The sequence below is a fragment of the Miniopterus natalensis genome, chromosome 5, assembly GCF_054644295.1.
Source record: "Miniopterus natalensis isolate mMinNat1 chromosome 5, mMinNat1.hap1, whole genome shotgun sequence".
Lineage (NCBI taxonomy): Eukaryota > Metazoa > Chordata > Mammalia > Chiroptera > Miniopteridae > Miniopterus > Miniopterus natalensis.
Window position 1 is genome coordinate 91,016,440 of NC_142085.1, and position 20,442 is coordinate 91,036,881.

The 20,442-nt window shown below is 46.2% G+C and overlaps 1 protein-coding gene across 4 annotated transcripts in view; it reads left to right on the top strand.

Moving 5' to 3' along the window:
- Positions 1-20,442, top strand: part of AFDN (afadin, adherens junction formation factor) — a 112,497-nt gene that overhangs the window by 72,991 nt on the left and 19,064 nt on the right. For all 4 annotated transcript variants that reach the window (XM_087817750.1, XM_087817751.1, XM_087817752.1 and 1 more), the window contains 8 exons: positions 1,456-1,559; positions 3,578-3,664; positions 16,158-16,223; positions 16,425-16,498; positions 16,920-17,038; positions 18,407-18,601; positions 19,127-19,218; positions 19,546-19,734. In XM_087817750.1, coding sequence (XP_087673876.1) covers positions 1,456-1,559; positions 3,578-3,664; positions 16,158-16,223; positions 16,425-16,498; positions 16,920-17,038; positions 18,407-18,601; positions 19,127-19,218; positions 19,546-19,734 — 926 coding nt within the window. The remainder of the gene's footprint in view (positions 1-1,455; positions 1,560-3,577; positions 3,665-16,157; positions 16,224-16,424; positions 16,499-16,919; positions 17,039-18,406; positions 18,602-19,126; positions 19,219-19,545; positions 19,735-20,442) is intronic.

A 20,442-nucleotide genomic window follows, 5' to 3' on the forward strand; every position in this document is an offset into this window, starting at 1 on the left:
TTGAGGTTTCTTCTCAACTCCCCTCAGGCTCCTGAATGATTAGTTTTAGGATGTTGTGCTATCTCATCATGGTCTGGGCATTACACTTATTTCATGTGTGTTAGGTGACAGTGTAGCTTGGTACACAGGTGCCTTTCAAAGACTTACAAAGAGTTATGTGTTTTCTTTTATGACCATCAGTGTTTTTAATTCTTCACGCTCGGTTTGTTGCAAGCCACGTAAAGAACTGTGTGCTCTCAGCTTGCATTCCTTTCATTCCTTCTGTATGACACCGGGGAAAAGGCTGTCAGATCCGCGTGAGCTCACAGCTGATCTGAGACACTCCCTTAGGCCAGGAAGGTCGAGAATGTCTGCCTGCACTGTGGTCCAGACTGTAGAGACCTGACATTTGAAAAATTAAATAAATTTCAGTTGCTAGAATGGCAAAACTATGACAATTACAATTCTCTAAAATAGGGAAAAGAGGAGTAAAGTTGTAGGTTATATTTTAAAGAAACTTGATTGAAACTGATTTTAAAAAAACACACGAACTAAAACTAAGTAGAATAAATATATGTTCTCGTTTTAACTGAGTGTATTTGTAACGTCTCCTCTTTCCTCTACCACAAACAACCCCATAACTATCCAGATGTAACAGCCAAAATTGTCCTTCCCTGGTGGGTTCTAGAGTTGGTGAGCCAGCCAGGACCCTGACCGGTGCTCCCGTCATCGGGGCCCCTTGGGACAGAATGTTCCCGACAAGCTGTGGGCATGACGCCTGGCACTCAGTGTACTCTGGGTGACTGGCAGCTGCTAATGGTAGTCCAGCCACTTGGAGAAACTTAACAAGAATTGAGCAGAGCCTGTGTGATGTGACCTTATAAAAAAATGTCTGAGAAACACAGGTCTTACTATATTTTGAATATTTCATTATTCATTCCTGATGAAAACATCAAAATAACCTTTAAAACATCATAAAATGATTCTAAAATTTATTGGTAAGAAATTCAAGCATGACTTGTGATAAAATGTGGACAAGGCAATGAGAATGGGCGTGTCCTGCTCCAGAATTGCCGCACAAGCACCAATGTCTGGTCCATGGGCCTCAGAGCCTAGTGCCGGCAACCCCACATCAGGTCCTCTGGCCCCTCGCGCCTCTCCCTCTGTGAAGGAGACACTGGGCATTCCTGAGGAACCCCTGGGCGAGGGGAGCAGAATTGCAGTGTAATTCCACAGTTTCCCATGGAAGTAAGAAGAAAGTTCTTCAGAACAAAGGAGAAGAGGAACCAGTTTCACTTTTCTGCTTGGTGTTGACATTCTGTTGGACCAAACAAATTGTGATTCTAATTGTCTGATCAGTTTTCAGAGGAAGTAAAGGTGTAGAGTAAGAAAAATAAAATGCTATCATTAGATGTCTATTTTACTTGTGTCTGACGTGGTGTGCTTTTCAGCCTTGCAATTTGTTTTTCTTCTCAGGATTCTGCAGGTTAATTCCTCACGCACGCTCCCCAGGTACTTGGACGATCTACTTTGAGGGTGCGGACTATGAAAGTCACCTTCTGCGCGAGAACACAGAACTGGCAAGTATTATGAGGACAATCTGAGAGTGGGCTGCAGATTCACATTACAATGAATATTGTTTGATAGAAAAATTTTAAAATTGGCTTTAAATACCAGTTTAAAAAAAATCTTAAACCCACGATTTATATGTAAAGTTTTTATTTTCAGGCTCTGTCTAGACAGTTTTGTCTATAAACAAATGGTGTTTTTTAAAATGAAGAATATTTATACCTACATCTGTACCAGCCTAAATGTTAATACATGTTTTTACAATATCTTAATATGGTAGCCTTAACAGATTTTATTAGGAAATGTTTTTCTTTGCTAAAAATATTTTTATAGTCAGTTCTAGCTTGTCTTACATATGTATCAACTAACTTACTGATATTTTTATATTTTTGAAAGAGTGGTCAGCTCCATTATCTACTAACTTTATGCATTTAGTGGAGACTTCTGCTTGGCTTCACACAGAGGATTCTGAATGAGAGCGAGCATGCTTTCCATACCTGCGAAGCAGGCTGGTCAGAGCTGTCTTGTCCTCCACACACCGGCCTGTTTTTGCTAAAACACCAGTCCAGAAAAGTTCTGTTTTGGACTTTTTGTGTGGCTTCATTTATCTTAAATCATTTTCTATAATTGCCACTTACGGAGCAAGCAGATACGACCACACACCTGTCAAAGTCTCTGTGAGAAGGGTCAGTGTGTTAGGTGTGATTGATGTAGCTGATTAGTCACCTGCCCACATGACCCCAGACAGCATGGAGGAGGCTGGTGTGTCGGCCAAGACTGAGAGCTGGTCGGTGAGAACGAGAGTCTTCTGTGGCGTCAGAGATGTGGTTGTGCTGTCCTGAATCACCAGAGCAGTGTGCCTGTCACACACCCGTACCTGAGAGAGCAGCAGGCCAGAGACACTGCTTAGTGTAAGAGGAAAAGTGAGATGTATGCTTTGTGTATCACATTTAAAGTAATTAATTTTGTTTAGTTGCGTACTTCAGGTTTGAACGCGTATCAGATCCATCTCCAGACACTGAAGTGGTTGGTTGGTTTCGTTAGACAGATGGTCACATTAACTGCTGACATGGTGAATGTACCTCCAGTACTGATTACTGACCTTATTGGCTACTAATCGTCAAACCCCAGGTGACAGCAGTTTCTAATTCCCAGATTTTACAGAAAAACATCTGTCTTTTAGATGGAATCACCGATTCTTTATCTTTCTAGTTCATTCACAGATTCCTCAGGAGGTTTCAGGTCTTGATTAAAAAAAATTGAAGTGTCACCTAATCTTACTTATTTCCCTTAACATACTCTCTCAGGCTTTGGTTCTAAATTAACAAGCCCCTTGTATAATTATCACTTCCTGGGGAGCCTTTAGACCTGTGCGTTTAAAGTTAGCTCCTCCCTTGGCCCATGGCATGGGTGGTTTCTTCTCTAGTTCTATGGGAGCTGTGACGTGTATGTCACGTTTCACATCCCCCTTTGTCTGTGGATCTGTTCAGTGACTGGCCTGTCCTCTAGGGACATGGCTTTGCATCCATGGAGGACTGAGCCCTGCCGCTAGACTCTGTGGCAGCTTCAGTTTTGGTGCTTAAGGTGAAAGGGCTATTGCATTTCCGCAGGAGACAGCTGGTGGGTCATCGTTGTTAGAACTATTTTCCTCCCCTCCCCACAGATAGTGTACAGTAAGTTTAAATTTCTTCTGTAAAAAAACACCTGACATTTTGTTCTGAAAGGTAATACAGTAAAAATTTAATGTCGTTACAATCAGGTTTCTGTAACCTGATGGTGGAAGTTTAGTTTTGTTTTACATGTTATATTCTTCAAAGAACATTTAAATAGCATGTATGATGAGATTCACTTCTGAGACTTGAGTCAGGGTTAGTATTTGCTTTCCGTGCTGAACACGAGTCCCAGGGTCACATGGCAGTTTAGTGCTTCCTCCCCGCTCACCACAGTTACTATGACCACGTGCTATCGTCTGACCACATGGAAGCACTTCCATCTCAGCCGCAAAATAATTCTTTGTTTCATCCTTTAGGCTCAGCCTCTGAGGAAGGAGCCCGAGGTCATCACTGTGACCCTGAAGAAGCAGAATGGAATGGGCCTCAGCATTGTGGCAGCAAAGGTAGGAGAGGCTGGTGGCGTGGGCGGGGGCGTGCAGCCGAGCCGAGTTCAGTGGGAGTGCTTCACCCTGCGGGTGTAGAGGTGTCCAGCTGTGTCGCTGAGGGGGCAGGCCTGGTGTTCTGTGAACAGAACCACTGTGCTTGGGCCCAGGCAGCTGAGGGTGGTCTCCGCTTGGAAAGTGGAGCCAGAGTGAGTGGCACCTTGAGATCGAGCAGGTAGGGCTCAGGAGGAAACAGTGTCAGGGCAGAGGCAGAACTTGACTGCCCAGGCTCTGGAGAGCCCTCACTGCAGGCATGTAGGTCCGTCCCCTCATCACAGTGGGTGTGACAGCTTTCCCCAGCCTCAGCACACAGAGAACCACGGGCACCCTGTCGCCCGAGTGGGTGTGCAGGGGCCTAAGAGACCACGCTCCTCACCTGGCCGTGTGGCTCTGATGGCGCTGCCGCCAGGTCAGACTGTGGAGGGCATCGTGTAGGAGGCTGGGTTTTGGCAGCCGTGGAGTCTGAGTGATTGGACAAAACAAGGCGGGGGGTGGGGGTGACAAGCAAAGACAGAGCCAGTACAGTGCATGTAGTGTCTGGGTAACCTGAGACCTGCACCAGCAGGGGAGCTGAGGAAGGAAAGTGGTGCTTCATTAATTCAAAACCTTGAGGTTGACAGGTTGAGGTGTTTGCAGTTTGTCTCATGGGCACCACAGAAAAGTGGAAGGTTTGAAAGGAACAGGGACACCCTGAAGCTGACCCGTTAGGCAGCTGTATCTGGGAGCAGGTGGGTGTAAGAAGGACTAGACTACAGGTGGCATCCGGCTGGAATCAGCTGGGATTTGTCATCTGGGCCCGAAGCGGTCTAGTTCTGAAGCACCCAGTCCCAGGGGTCACCCACCGTGGGCCGGAGGGTAGGCCCCAGCTTTTCCCCTGGCTCGCTCCACATGCCTGCTTCCTTTTCCTGACAGGGTCCTGCTCACGGCCGTGTTTCCAGACCGCTGTGATTTAATGGACCCACGGGAGGTCTCAGCTGTAGACTGTTGTTCTTTGCTTAACAGCTGAATCAGATACCCATTTTAGAAGGAAAGAAATGACTAGGATAAAAAATCACCCACACTGGGGTATCCAGGAAAAGTTCACCTCTATGTTTCCTGGTATCTGTTTGTGTAAACTTGTATATCAAATACTCATCTTACTTGATATTGGAAGACTTATCTGGAGTGATCTGGGGCCACCATTTAGCAGCTTCTCTATTGTTTCCAGCTTAAAATATAATTTTTCAGTAGGAAGCTCCCAGTTTTTGTGCATTCCAGTCTGATGCAGGTGCGAGGCTCCGATCCTCTCCCTGTGCTCCGCCTCCTGGTGCAGAAAGGATGGGCACCACCTGCCAGTGAGGCCCTGCTTGGGCACTCCTTGCCTTTCCCTCTCTGGCCTCGGGCCTTGTCCGCTGGCTATCAGACATCTGTGGGCAGTTAGGACTGAAAGCCGTAGTCAGGCCGTATTCACTTACTGCGACGGCAGGTGGGATGCAAAAGGTCAGGTGAGGAGCAGCAGGGAGGGTCTCCCGGCCACCCAGAGGCTTCTCCACCTTCTACAGACTAGACAGGTGGAGGGAGGGACAAGTTTGAGCCAGTGGAGTACAGAGCCTCAGCTGAGCGCCGTGAGTGTGGGTGCACTGACACAGAGAGCATGGTCACAAGCTTTGTCTGCGGAGGCTGGGCCACAAGCATTTTGTGTTTTTCAGGCTCTGTGGTCTCTGCTGTTAGCGGGAAAGCCCACAGAGCAGTATCTGTGAGGGTGTGGCTGCACCCGTCAGCCTTGCCAGCTACTTGCCAGCCCCTGCGGTCCTGACAGGTTGTGAAATGAGCAGCATGGAGGGGCTTGCATGAAGCCGTAATGTGATCGGAGCGCTGTTTTGAAAGTTTATTCTTTCAGCTTCGTGGAGCATGGGGTGGAGGGGCAGTGGGGTTTGATCAAAGGGACTGGCAGGTAAGCTATTACAAGTTTTCCAGTGGAGGTAACAGGCTTAGCATGGGGCGGGGCGGGGGAGGTGGAGAGAAAGCAGCAGCTGGAGGTCATGTGACATTGACAAGCAGGCACGGCACAGGTGAGGCTGGCACCCGTCTGGCTCGCTGCTGCAGGGCTGCAGCGCTGGTCCGTCGCTTGTGCTGGTACAGATTTGTTGGACGACAACTTTCAGGTCAGTGGATGAATTGGATCTGGTGGGTAAGAGAGAAGTGTTACAGTGCCTCCTGACTCTGTCTCCTGCACCTGGGTGTGTGGAGGTGTTTCTTACTGAGGCGGGCAGGCTGCTGAGGACTGGCCCCTTCCAGCAGAGAGGGAGTCGAGTTCAGTTTGAACGTGTTCCTTTGAGATGTGGGAAGCTTGTTAGGCTACATGAGGACTATATTATCTAGTAGAGTTAGATATGTGTGTTGGAACTCAGAACGTTAGAGCCAAAGGTAAAACATAGGGGCAGCTCAGAGAATGCAGCCTGGCTGCTGGAGGTCTGTCACCCTCAGCATGGGTGTGAGGTGACCCTTCCCCTTGCTGAGGCTCAGCACTGTTCCTACGTCTCCTGAGCTCCAGACAGGTCCTGGCCCTGCTCCTCTGTAGCTTGGAGCCCTGAGCAAACCCCTCCAGGCCTCAGTATAGTGATGGGAGTGTGGCGACCTCAGGGAGGTGAGAGGAGCCTGTGGCGCACTCTGAGCCTGACAGGAGAGGGTCACGCTGCCCACCCCTCTCGCCGGCGTTCTGTTGCTCTCACTGCCGGGCTGTGTTCTTCCTGCAGAGCAGCCCCGTGGCCTCTGCGGTGAGTCTTACTCCAGGAACCGCGCTGTGTCTGGTGCTCTGTTTCTCTGTAGCTGTGGTGCTCTTTGTCTTCGGCTCAGGCCTCTTTTATTTTTTCCTAATTAGTGTGTGGCGTGGCTGCTGTGGGCCAGGACATTGTTTTGATGTTAGGCGCCCTGACGCCCCTTCCATGCTGTGGTTCCGTTTTATGAAATCCAGATGATCTGAATGGTTGTGTGTGCAGTTTACTTTTTAAAACATCGCCTGGGAGGCCGAGTGTGCTTGCTTCTTACTCATCTGTGGGGCAGCACGGTGCTTCCTGTTTGGAGTTTTAAAATACAAACAGTTCCATCCTTTTTATTTGTCTGGCTCTTTTTAAAGTTTAATAAAGTACAAAATGAACAAAAATCAGAGCTGACTGGTTGCGCAAGAGTGGGAGTGCTTGTGGTGATGAATGCCACAGTGTCATGCGTCCAGCTCGCTGTTGCCGTGGCCCCGGCCTTACCGGCCCAGCCGTGGTGGCTGCTGTAGATGAGAGCAGTGGGCCGTTGTTCCCAGAGGGAGCGGTTGTTGTCGTCCTCGAGATCTGACCGGAATGTGGTTCTCGGTAGTCGGGAGAGCGGGTCCGGTGGTGAGTGTCTTCGGGCGTGTGGGTGGGGATGTTCCGTGCCTGCTGGAACTGTGCTCTGGAAAGAATGTTCCTTCCCTGCAGCTTGTTCAAACCTGTCACTAATTAACACTCTCGGAGCAGTAGTTTCTGTAGCTTGTAATCACACCCCCAGATGTTTGTTGCTTTTTGTTTTAATGCTGCAAGTTCTTAAGGTTCATAAAAATATAAGGCTCCTATATGCTTTTTATACAAGAAAGAAACAGATTTAATCCTGCTGGTTAAATAATGTGGTGAAAATTGCTTGAAATAATTGCAACTACAGCCATACGATTTGCTGAGGATTACACAGGCTATCCATGACGTAACTCTGTTTTGGCTACTTCAGGTGGTGTTTCTGTGGGCTTTCTCTAAAACCCTTGTTTTTTAAAATGAACGTGAAATGACAATTTTAAAAGTACTTAGAATACTTTACTATTTTATTTAAAAATAGGTGGTTAATTCAGTAGTGTCTTAAAGATAGTTTTAGTTTGTGCTTTTAGACTATAGACTGATTTTAAGTCTTATTTCACTAAAAGCACAAAATAAGATTCCTGCCCTGAAAGAAGAGGGAAGGACCGTCGATGAGCTTCCCTCTCCTCACCGTCTGAGACCTTCACTCTGTTCCTCCGTGTCCTCACTGACCATGTGGGTAAAACCTTGTCAGAAAGTGAAGCCAGGAAGTTCTTAGTTCCTTCCATCCCAGAGCACTCCATGTGGCTACAGAGTTGTACCTGGAAATGCCAGAGATAACTCTCCATGAGCTGTAAACAATGACCTAGTGCCCTGCCTGGCTGTTGCTTATGAATGTGAAAGCAGTATCCTGTATTTTAGTTCTAAAAGCAAAGTAGTGCACTATATAAGGGAATAATTTTTTATCTATTTTATAATAATGGCCTAAGTGCTAATTTCCAGGATTGGCCTAAAGATGGAATCCAGTTACAGTATTATATAGGAGCTTCGGGTCAGTGCCCTGAAGCAGAGCCATTATTTCTCCTGGTGGGACTCAGAGGACACAGTCCGTCCCATGAAGGGAACCTTCAGGCGACCTGGCCTTGCCTGTCACCCTCAGCCAAGGCTTGGGGGTCAAGGTGCACCCCATACGGCGCACTCTGTGAGCTGCGTGTGGAAGTGTCGGGGAGATGTGGGATCGTCTGCATGGGTCTCCCGCCCCTTTGTTTCTCTGGTCACTTTGAGAATCTCAGTAGACTCTGCCTTCGCCTGGGGATGTCCACACACAGCATGTTTGCAGTTTTCAGGGATCCGTGGACCCGCAGCCCATCTGTGGGCCCAATCTGTCTAAGAATCTCCTGTCTAGTTCATTTCCTTGGTTTCATGGGGAAGGAAAGGGTGGACGCGGCGATGTCTTCTGTTTCGTAATTGATCCACAGAGTAAACAGATGCACAGAGCCGGGCCTGCAGCCAGCACACAGTCAGGCTTCGGCTTGTCCCCTCCCACACCTCGCCTGCCGGAGCACCTCCCATGTACACCCAGGATGCTGAGTGAGGAGCGCACCCGCATGAGTTTAACACTGATTATTTCAGAATTAAGGTAGTTCCTACTAAAAAAAGAGACCTTTGCCATGTTTTTAATCTCTAGTCTGACTTAATAATAATTAATGAACCAGAACCATTGGTCTGACTAGAAATCCGTCTCTGACCCTGAGGAAGGAGTGTGTGGGCAGAGCTTCGTGCCTGAGGAGGGTGAAGTCCTTCTGGTGCTGAGGTCATCGCAGCCCACGATTGTTCTAACCTCTAGCTGGAGTCCAGGGCATTTCCATGCCTGAGAACAATGGGGTGGAGTTCATGTTGCTCTGTATCTTTCTTCCTCCTGCTGCTGCTTTTTTTTTTTTTTTTGGGATTGTGTTTTAATGATTTGTCGATGCTCTGAATCACCTCTCCCACACTCACTGGGAGTTGCCCCTGGGTGTTGGAAGCCTGGGTTCCCTCTCAGTGCCTCGCTGTGCGAGAGGTGAGAGGCCTGTACTTCAGAGACTCCCAAAAGGGCACTGGAAGGGTTAGAAAACACAGGGTGTCCGGGAGCAGCCTTTCCTCGTAGCCCCTTCTCCTTGGACATAGAGCAGCTGACTGATGGGTGCGTGTCTCCTCAGTCCAGGAAAGTGCAGCATGTAGCAGCTGAGTTGATATTTGAGCCTGTAGCCACTCTGATTGGGAACCTTTTTGTTAACTTACTGCCACCTCTTTCCTACCTATTTGCCTCACCTTCCCCTCCCTCTGCCCTTTCTTCCTTGCTGTCTCCTAGCCCCTCCCCCCCATTCCCTTCACTTCTAAAGGAAAGAAAAGCAGCTGCAACGTGTATTGTGAGGTTAATACTAAGATCACACATGTAGCTGTCTTTGTTAATTCATTTTAGTTGCTTTTCTTGAGGATGGGGACCTAGGTCTTTGCACTGTCTGGCTGGTGTGGTTGGTTCCTGTTCTCTGGTTGTCTGAAGTGGCAGAGGGCAGAGGGCAGTGGCCACATGGCAGTGTGTGTGCCAGCTGCCCAGGGACTCTTGTGCCTACATTCAGTTCAGGTGCGGAACTGTGTGTCGAGAACTTCATAACTCTTCTGCCTCTGGAATGTGAAGTTGCTTTCAGCAGACCTTCCTAAAAAGGAGTTTGACTTGTTAAATGAGAAATTATGTTTGTTCTTTTAATTTTACAAGTAATAAGTACACTAAAAATATAGTAAATTTTTCAAATCCTAGTTTAGGTACCTGTAGGTAAGTAATTCTTAAAATTATTTAGACTTTATACATTTATTTCTTATGTTGTGTTCTCAGTTTTAATGATTAATCTTCCCAGGTTTAGAAATCAGGGGATGTCCTGGTGGCATCTATTGTGTTACCGTGAGGTCTTGCCTTTCCCCAGTTATCTGCAACATTGTGAGTGTGCTGCTGGTACCCGATTCTGTGACTCTCAGAATGAGAAGCCTGTCATGTAGAGCAGCCTGTCTGGTGGAGACAGAATGTGTGAGCTACGAGGGTCGTTTTATGGCTTCTATTAGCCGTCTTAAAAAAAGACAGTGAAATTAATTTTAATAATGTTTTATTTTACTCATTATGTCCAAAATGTTATGATTTCAATAGGTAGTGAATATACACGAATGAGTTACTTTAGATTCATTTTTCCACACTAAGGCTTTGAAAACTGGGCCTATCTTACACTTATTTATACACATTCAGGTTGGACATGTGGCCTCGTGGCTGCCATACCTGACTGCGTGGCCTGATACATGCTTTCAGCGACATCTGAAAGCTACTTCCATGTGCTCCTTGACCAGCTGTGGCCAGTGCTTACACAGCTCACACTCACAATTCTTTAGTGACAAAGGTGACACCTGGGCAGGTAGCAGCAAAGCGTCGTAACTTCTGGACCCCGTTTTCCTGCCTTAATTAGAAAAGGAGTAGAATTACCATAAAATGAATTTTAATTGTGTGTATATATAAACAGGAACTAAAAGAGTTATTTCAATGAATTTTCTTTAAGTTCTGTCTAGATTAGTGTGTGTATTGTTAAAAATAAGACAAGTTAAGTGGCTCCCTATTTCTGAAATTAATAAACTTTGTTTTATACATTTTTTAATAGTAGTCAACAACATTCTTATTTTCATTCAGACAAAGTGGGGCAGGTAGGTAGCTAGAGAGTTTCGTGATGCTGAGGAGTTATAATGGCTTCACAGGCGGCACTCTGTGAGGCACCTTCCAAAAGCTGGCCTGTCCCTGTGGAGAGGCAGGTGGCGGAGATGATGCAATCAGGGTGGACGGTCCAGGCCAGGGCTGCTCTGGTCAGATGGAGATACTGGATCACCTCTGGGTTGGTCAAACTTTGTGATATTTTGGGTTGAAAGTGATTACCCATGTTGATTTCTCACACACACACACACACACACACACACACTCTCTCTCTCTCTCTCTCTCTCTCTCTCTCTCTCTCTCTCTCTCTCTCTCTGGTTAGAAAACCCTTAGAGTTCTTTTATCTGCAGGTATCACCTATAGTTTTGTTCCTGTGAAATAATTACCAGTGGAATTATTATTAGTCATCTTTACAGTTTTTTATGGCTAGTTCATAACTCTGAGCTGCACGTTAAGTATAGATAGGATTCGAATAATTGGAGGTGTGGGGCGCAGAATGGAGGTGGGAAGGGCATTAACTCCCATAGAGGCAGCCAGTCTGCAGAAAGGGCACGTGTTTGCAGGAAGGAAAATGGTCGTGGGCCGGCAACTTGTTTACAGAAATGTGAGCAGTGTGGTTTCTGAAGTAAACAATATTTACTAGGGAAGTGGTGCAGGTTGGGACCACATTTGTGAGATTCTATGCCAATGAAAGTTTGGTTACCTCTTAGAATACTTCCGATTCTTTACTTTGCATCACCCCACCACTGCCTCCAAGAGTATTTTTTAAATTCTATTTCATGCCCTGGCTGGGTAGATAAGTTGGTTAGAGCGTCGTCCCATACACCCAAAGGTTGCGGATTCAGTCCCTGGTCTGGTGCGTACCGGAGGTAACTGATCCATGTTTCTCACATCAGTGCTTTTCCCTCTCTCTCTCAAATCAATTATATATGTACACACACACACACACACACACACACACACACACACGTATATCGTGATACATTGTCAATGACTTTTAATTAAAGTTCATCTTCATGACCAACCTTAAATAGATCTCTCAGGCACTCACGCAAGTTTTGCATTGAGGTCTGTTTCCCCAGACGAAGACCTCCCCATTGTGACAAGTAGACATACTGCTTATAAATGGAACTTACTTGGAATTAAAAGAAATGGTTGTAACTTAGAATTTAGGTAAGTTCCCGTCATGTAAGAAAATAATATCTATTCCTCTTTCAAATACTACGCCACGCTCTCCTCATGCATTACCTGGCAGTAATGGGTGTGAGTGTCCCATCCAAAAATAGCACGTTTGGTGCTGTAATCACAAATGCTCGGAGTTTCTAACTTTTCAAACGAGTAATTTTACAGTGTTACCCATGTTATGTTACCAACTCAATAATGAATATAGCAGCTACTTCCTGAACTACTGATGTAGTCCCTGGGATTCTGACTTCCTCATAATAAGGGGTTATTTTCAGAATAAGGAGTTGGCCACACTCTAGCAGCCTTATGAAAGGCAGAGGTCAGGAAGCTGCTCTGGAAGGGAGTTGGGGGAGGAGCCTTCTGTACAAGTAGCTGGAAGACAGGACAGAGGGACCATTCAGAGGCAACAAAGGAAATCTTGTCCGTCGTTGGGAAAGGTGAGTGAGTTGGCAATAGTGGCAGGTGAGCCTAGGAATCAATAAAGGGTTTGGACGGACACATTGCATCAGAAAGAGGTTTTGTATGAAGACGACATTGAACCAGAATGGAATCGGGGCTGTGAGGCCAGTGTGGATCAGCACAGAGTGTGGGAGAGCTTATACCTGACCCCGAGTCCAGGGAGCATGGATGCTGTGTGCAGGAGACTGCAGCGAGGTGGCCAGCAGAGCACCTCTGGATGTCCACCCCAGGAAGGGGCATTTCGCAGGGCAGGTTGGACCCAGGGGGACCAGCAGGTCTGTCATAAGGAGAGTGTCCACATTTTGTCAGAATTTTTCTGAAATTTGTACTGTCGGCTCCTGTCTGTTGAGAGGTGTAGCAGGGATGGTGCTGTCAGGTGTCTACTATGCATGATCAGTTTACTTGAATGTTAACTGGGCTTATTAAATTCCAATTGTAGGCAGCGTAACAAACTACCTGTTTAGGAATGTTATAGGATTTCAGGTTATTTAAATAAGGAGTCTGCTAAATTTAAGTTTATGTGTTAAGTTGCCTAAAATGTAGAGTGGTTATGAAATAATTGAGCCTAGTAGTTATCCTCAGGTTTGAGATCACTGATCTGAAAGAAGAGGCTGGAAACCTAACATCATAACCCAGGGAAGCCACAGCTGGCAGTGATGTGGTCACAGACGTCCCCCTGTAGTGAGCTGTGAGGAGCAAGAGAGCCAGCCAGTGTGCAGCAGAGTGTGCACAGGCCTGCGGTGTGTTAGGGCGGAGAGGGGGTTTCTCATTTCCTTGTATCATTCTGTTATGTGGCTTTTAAAAAGAAACAGTTCTGTTATTATAGTTGAGATTAATGAGGTTTTATTTCTTGGTAATGATCTTATAAAGTATATGAGAAATGGGAGTGAAGGAGGGCTCGCTGTATTGTTACTACCTAAACGATGAGGAGAGCGGAGAGCGTTACGTTATCAAAAAGCAGTGCCCATTCTCAGTGCGCACTGGTGCTGTCACTCCTGCTCACTCACGGGCGCGTCCCAGGACCCGGCGGAGCCTGATGCTCAGGGCAGTGCCAGACTCTGTGGACTGTGTATTTCCTGTACGTACACACCTGTGATCAAGTTGGATTTATAAGTTAGGCACAGGAGGAGATTAGCAACAATAATAAAATAGAACATTACACTGTAATAAAAGTTACACGAATGTGGTCTCTCAGCCAGTCTGTAACAGCGGCGGGCGGGCAGCGTGTGTGGTGTGGAGATGCTGGACAAGGGGGTGATTCGCGTCCCAGGTGGGGCACTCAGGACAGCTCGCGGTTTCATTGTGCTGCTTAGAACTGTGTACATTTAAACTTGTGCATTGTTTATTTCTGGAATTTTCCATGTAGTATTTTTGGGTTTGGGTGAACACGGGGAATTTAAACCATGGAAAGCAAAGCTGTGGATTAGGGGGACTAGACTACGTACTATATTTTGAAAGCATGCTTTTGTTTTTGTTTTGTTTTTGTGTGTTTTTTTTAAGTTTTTTTTTTTTTTTTTAATATATCTTTATTGATTTCAGAGAGAGGAAAGGAGAGGGATGGAGAGATAGAAATATCAATGATGAGAGAGTCATTGATCAAGTCCGCAACCGGGCATGTGCCCTGACCGGGAATCGAACCCCGATCACTTGGATCCTAGGTCGACGCTCAACCGCTGAGCCACGCCCGGCCGGGCGAAAGCATGCTTTTGCATTGATTGGGTAGGGAGCAGAAGGAAAAAGGATGCTTTTGGAACCTTTTAAAAACCTGGCCTGGGGGACTGGCTATGAGTAAGCATCGTGTAATATTTACAGAAAAAGAAAAAGAGGGATGTCAGAGCCCCAGTCAGAATTATGGAGAAAACTGACCTGAATAAATGAGCTCCATGACACAGGGCGTTTGTCTCTGTCCATTGGTGCAGGCACAGAGCTGAGACATGTGGACATCTAGTGAACAGTTGCTGGAGGAATGAAATTACCATTTAAACAGCTGAGTTGTTGCATTAAGCAGTTAGTTACAAATTACATAAAAGTATAGAACGTGTTTTTTAAAATCATTTAATCAGATTGTAGATGCAGGAATATCCACTTTAACAGATGGAGCAGCGAGGGGTGTCTAAGAAGCAATTTCCCGTAGCATGTCTTCCTTCCCCTTAGGTCGAGGAAACCTAGTATTGGCATAGTGAAGTCAGGTAAAAGGTATGTTTATTGCTCTTTCGTTAAGTGACATGCTAAATTCAGAAAGTTGCTGTTTATTAAGTGCCTACTATGTGTTTTTAATGGTGAAATTTTAAATTTACAAAATACAAGTTTGCCAACTATCCAAATGAATTTTTTGTGTTTTGCTTTTTGTTTTTAATTTTATGGCAAAAGGACCCAGGCAGGAAGCACAGGTTGCACGTGGTTGTTGTGTTGTTGGAAGTTCAGAGTCATTTCTGAGGGTGTCCAGTGGGCAGTAGGGTGTCTGGGACAGGGCAGACCGCAGCAAGGGATCAGTGGTTGTCAGCATCTGGACAGACAGGAGGGTGTGGAGGTGGGCAGATTGGAGTGCCTGTGGCCAGGAGCTTCACAGGTGAACCCTTGATTTTAGCTTATACAGAACTTTTATAAACTCAACCCCCAGTTAATGTAACATGAAGTCGAAACACACTGCTTCCCCAAACTGCACTGTTTTGTTAAGTGGAGGCATTTCATACTGTCTTCCAAAGGAGGTGTGTGGTAGATGTAGGCTCACAGCACAGGGACGTGCTGTGGGCTGGGCTTTCCCTGAGGAAGAGCAGGATATGCCTCAGCCACTCTCGCTGGTCAGACTCTTTCAAACCCACACGGTTACCAACGAAGGCGTTTTCAAGTGGAAATTATGTAGTTTGAGCATTGTAGAAAAATTGTTTCAATGAAGCCGTTTGTTGAAATCACTGTCTTTATAACTTTCTGTGATACCATCTTATATTTTTGCTTTCATGATACATTTCACAACTGTTGGGGCGGTTTTGACCTGAGAAACATGTGCTGTAGAACATTGTTAGTAAACATCCATGGGAGATTTCGGGCACGAGATCACTTCCTTTGGACTCCAGTAAATCATCCAAAGTTTGGTCTTTATGTTGTGGCTGTGATATCAGAGTAGAGTTGGTCATCCTGTGAAACAGCTATGTGTGTGACGTCTGTCTCACTGAGGTTCCTGTGCCCCACGCTGGAACACATGGTGAAGCCGCCTGGTGCCATATGGATGGGGCTGTGGCTCAGTGTTTATTCACAGCAACAGCACCTGCCCTGTAGATGGAGCCAGTGCACAGCCTTCTCTTACCCAAGTCCCTCTTCTTCTTTGCCACAAGTTTTTTCTTGTTTTTAATTTTATACTAAAGGTATTAGGGGATCTAGGTAAATATTGGAATGCAAACATCCTGTAGTTAATTGCTTTTGTATTAAAATGGTTAATAGTATTTGCCATGAGTGTGTCCTGTGGCTGCTCATAACCAGCCTTAATTACCTGTAGGGCTCAGTCTAGTTCAGTCTCTACCCGCTGGTGTATTAAGAATTGACTGATTTTTGAGGAGTAATTTTTCTTAATTTGGAAACATAAAATAGGTACGTTTCCTATTTGTTTCTTTATAGTTACCAGATAGAATGTCACTTTTATTAATATAGTTTTTATAGTTCTAATTTTCATGTGAAAACAGAACCAGGGTTTTTGAGAGTTAGCTGGTGTGCATGTTTTATTTTTGTTCTACTTCACTGAGTGTTGTGTTTCTTACTGTGTTTTCAGTACTGTGTTTCTTGCCTTGTTTTTGCTTAGGGTGCTGGTCAGGATAAGCTTGGGATCTACGTCAAGTCTGTTGTGAAAGGAGGTGCTGCTGATGTGGTTAGTATACTTTTTAAAGATGTTCATTTTCATATATCATATTTAACAAATGACAAGAGATATGTTTAGTTATAAAACATTAAACACTGCTTATTGAAAACCAGCAAATAGGAAGTGTGCTCACCACTGACTTTCCTTTCCTCCCTCGGCCTTTGCCATCCCTCCCCCGACGGGTCACATCTGCCTCTCCGGCGTGCACAGGATGGGCGGCTGGCCGCAGGGGACCAGCTCCTCAGTGTGGATGGACGGAGTCTGGTAGGACTCTCTCAAGAAAGGTATCACTTATTTAAGCTTAATATTAACTTGTGGGGATATCTCACATTATATTTTGGAATTGGAAGACAGAAAGTAATGCTAAAAAAGCTGTGTCCTTACCTTCACCTGTTTAGGTGTAAAACTCTTGGTATATATGACATTTCATTTGTTAGCAAAATATAAATATGTATTTTAGCTTGGAGCAGTTTCTTTGAGTTTAAAAAAATATTCCTAACACTTCCTGAGATTTCTATACTCTTACCTTCCTCCTGGGATAATAGGAGGTGTGTGCAGGACATTTATTAAGGGGCGGGCATGGGCAGTAGCAGTGTGTGATGGTCAGAACATCACCCGGCAGCGATGGGGCTGTAGACCAGGCTGCCCTGGGGACAGCAGGCAGTGCATTTCACTTTCCTTACCTTTGTGACCCTCTCCGCCTAGGGCAGCAGAGCTCATGACAAGGACGAGCTCCGTGGTGACACTGGAAGTTGCGAAGCAAGGAGCCATCTATCATGGTCTCGCCACCCTGCTCAATCAGCCGTCCCCGATGATGCAGAGATGTAAGGACTGCTGGGGAGATTGTCTCCTGTTTACCACCAGCAGGCTCACTGGCTGCGTCCCGTGGCGTTTTATGGTCAGGACGTTTAGTGTCCTGTTTTAAAGATAAGGAAACTGAGGATGGGACTTTCGGGAGCCAGGCTTCAAATGTAGACCTTCGAGCCACAGAGGGTTGTTCATCAGGGTCCCTGACCCCTCAGAGCCCTCCCTGCAGACCCTCCCAGGCCTGGCTCCCTGCTGGAGAGCTTCCCCACGCCCAACCTGGAGAGGACACAGTCATTGTGAGCGACGGATGAGTTTTCAGGTCTGATGGGCAGACACAGGAAGTGGTCTTCAAAGAACAGGTGGACTTCCATCCCGAAGGAGCCCTTATGTATATGAATAGTTACTTGAGTCCTGTAGGTGGTGAAATAAGACATGATTATCTTGTTAGGGATAGAGGGCTCAGTTATTTGAATAAGTAATTTGTTGGTGGGAACTGTGGTTTTGTAGCTACATCAAAAATCAATATAAATTTAGGATTTTTTTAAAAGAAATTAAAAAACCACAGGAAACAATGATGGGTTCACATTATGTTTTCAGTCGTTACATACTTCATAGTCTACTTTGCTGACAGTGTGTGGTGCTACGTCTGGCATAGATGGAGCTCTCTTCTTGGGCGTCAGGGCCTGGGACTTGAAAGCCCAGAACCCAAAATCTAAACGGAATAGTAACAATTACCACAGAGGTATCCGAGAACTGGACCTGTTCTTTATTGGAACAAAAAATGGGTATCTTAAAAAGTATTGTACTATACACCTTGACTCGGCGTGTTTTTTTACTTTTTCCATAACATAATACTTAATGTTTTGTTTGTCTGATTTCTCAGTTTACAGTTATATCAAAGAAGCAAGCTAGAGAGAATTAGAAATCAAAGCGGGGAAACTTAAAAGTACATAATAAATCAAGGTCACCAAGCAAGAAACTAACGAAACTAGGAAATAAAGATGGCATAGTCCCATCAAAGGATGTCGAATGATGACCTGCCTGAGTAGTTAGAAGAATTAATGTTTTAAAAGTGGGGGGAGTGGATTTATTTTTGTTTTTAAAAAAGTCACTTTAAAACAGGTTTTGTTACTTTAGTTTTTGTTACTTAAGACAGGTATGTTTATGAGAAAATAAGCTTTGAAAGAGCACTTTTTTCCATTAATGCCTTTTAAAGATTCTGTAGAAAGATTTTGCCCATATATAAAAATCACCATCCTTTTTCTGCTAAACAAAGTTTTACTTATGGGGCTTTGAATATTTGTAGATGCATCTTTCTCTTAAAAATAAACAGGTGTTTAAAGTAAAACCTGAACAGATGTCATGTGTGCATGCTTTGATTTCAGTGTCAGATCGCCGTGGCTCAGGCAAACCCCGACCAAAGAGTGAAGGCTTCGAGCTCTATAACAATTCAGCTCAGAACGGGTCACCCGAGAGCCCTCAGCTGCCGTGGGCAGAGTACAGCGAACCAAAGAAGTTGCCTGGCGACGACAGACTACTGAAGAACAGAGCTGACCACCGGTCTAGCCCCAACGTAGCAAGTAAGTCACTCCCACCCCTCCTATCGCCCCTCAGGCCCGCGTCCAGGTCACAGTCGGGGGAGGGGGCTGCTCAGCTTCATTCGTTGTTAAAATGAAATTACCCGCATGTACTGGCTGACTGGTATGTTTTTCTTGAGGGTGTCAAAACGAATGTTCTGGAAATAAAAACAAAGTTGGGAAACTTCTGATTCAGGTGCTGCTCTGGCAGCTGGCAGGCTACTAGCAGGAGCACAAATGGCTTTTACTGTGATAGGATGGTTATCAAGAAAAAGAAGCAGTGTATGGACGTGCCACACACAGGTGTGCACCGCGCGAGACACCTGCCCATCCTGGTCTGCAGGTGGGGCCCTGGCTCTGGGCTCTGATTACTTTGGAGATGGGGATCTCTCACGGGCCTGTGTCATCTCTGTGCCGGACTCCTCAGGGCAGAACAAAGACCCGCGGCCCCCGGTGGCTGCCATCGGGGATTGTGGTTTCGTAACATCTTGTTTATATAATGTGACGTCTTGCCCTCACTCCTACCAGATCAGCCTCCGAGTCCTGGCGGGAGAAGCGCGTCCACCCCCGGAACAGCTGCCAAGATAACGTCCGTCTCCACAGGAAACCTCTGCACTGAGGTCTGAGCCCTACTCCACTGTCACTGCTCTTAAGTCCTTAGCTTCCCCTCAGAAAGCCTCACTGAGCTGAGACTGACTCCACAGATTAGCATTATCACTGCTGAGGATTCCATTCTTTATGTTTAATGTAGTAGGAAAATGAACTTTAACCAGTCTGGGAGAAATAAGGTATTTTTCATTATTCTCAGTATAGTATCAAACACTTTTAATTTTTAACATGGGTTTCAAATATATGTGCTATATTATAAAAGAGATCGTTGGAAATCAAACGAGTCCACTGTACAAATTGCAAAGGGCTCACTTCTCGTCCTTGTTCATGTTTTGCAGGAGCAGACACCCCTACCTCGACCCGAGGCCTACCCCATTCCCACGCAGACGTACACCAGGGAGTATTTCACGTTCCCCGCCTCCAAGTCCCAAGACCGGGCGGCTCCTCCTCCTCACAGCCAGTGGCCCACCTACGAGGAAGAACCACACCTGCACACGGACAGCAGTCACCCCAGTATTTCGGTGCAGGTTAGCAGGGAGGGGTCCCCCCATACGCTCCCCCTCACAGCAGCCACCACACAGACCCGTTCCACAGGTTAAAACAGAACCACCTGAGACCCGGGGCCTTTCTGCCCAACATCCCTGGCGGATGGCATCATTTTCTTTCCTGGTTTTGTGCTTAGCTGAGGGAAAGGGGGCAGATAGGATAGGATACTGAACATGGGAAGGGATTCTTTGTGCTCTTAATGTTTGATTATGGACTGTAGTCATGTTAAGCCTGGTTTAAGTTGGCAAGGCCAGCGCACTGCTTCTAGGAGTGAGGAGTGAGCGCCGAGAGTCAGGTGGTGCTCTGTTTATATCAGAAGCTGCCCGACTTTAATGCGCAGGCCGTCTCGGTCCCAGCCCGTGAGGCTGATGACGTGACAAAGAGATGAGACATAAATTATATGCAGGTAGTAAGTGCTGCCAGAGAGAGGTCCCTGCATGACGGAGTGTCTGTCAGTTGTGTGACTAGAACCCCCTTCCACATGGCATTGTAGCTGCCTGAACCTAGTAGCTCTGCAGAGCAAGGGAGGAGGCCTGGAGCTGCACAGTGGGGCAGGATCCGTCAGTGGTCAGGGTGGCAGGAACTGGGCGGGGCCAGCATTCCAGGCTGTAAAAGGCAGCTGGAACCACATGGCAGCGCTTGCTGCTAAGGAACTTGGGTTCTGTCCACATTGTAGAGAATAGGGTGTC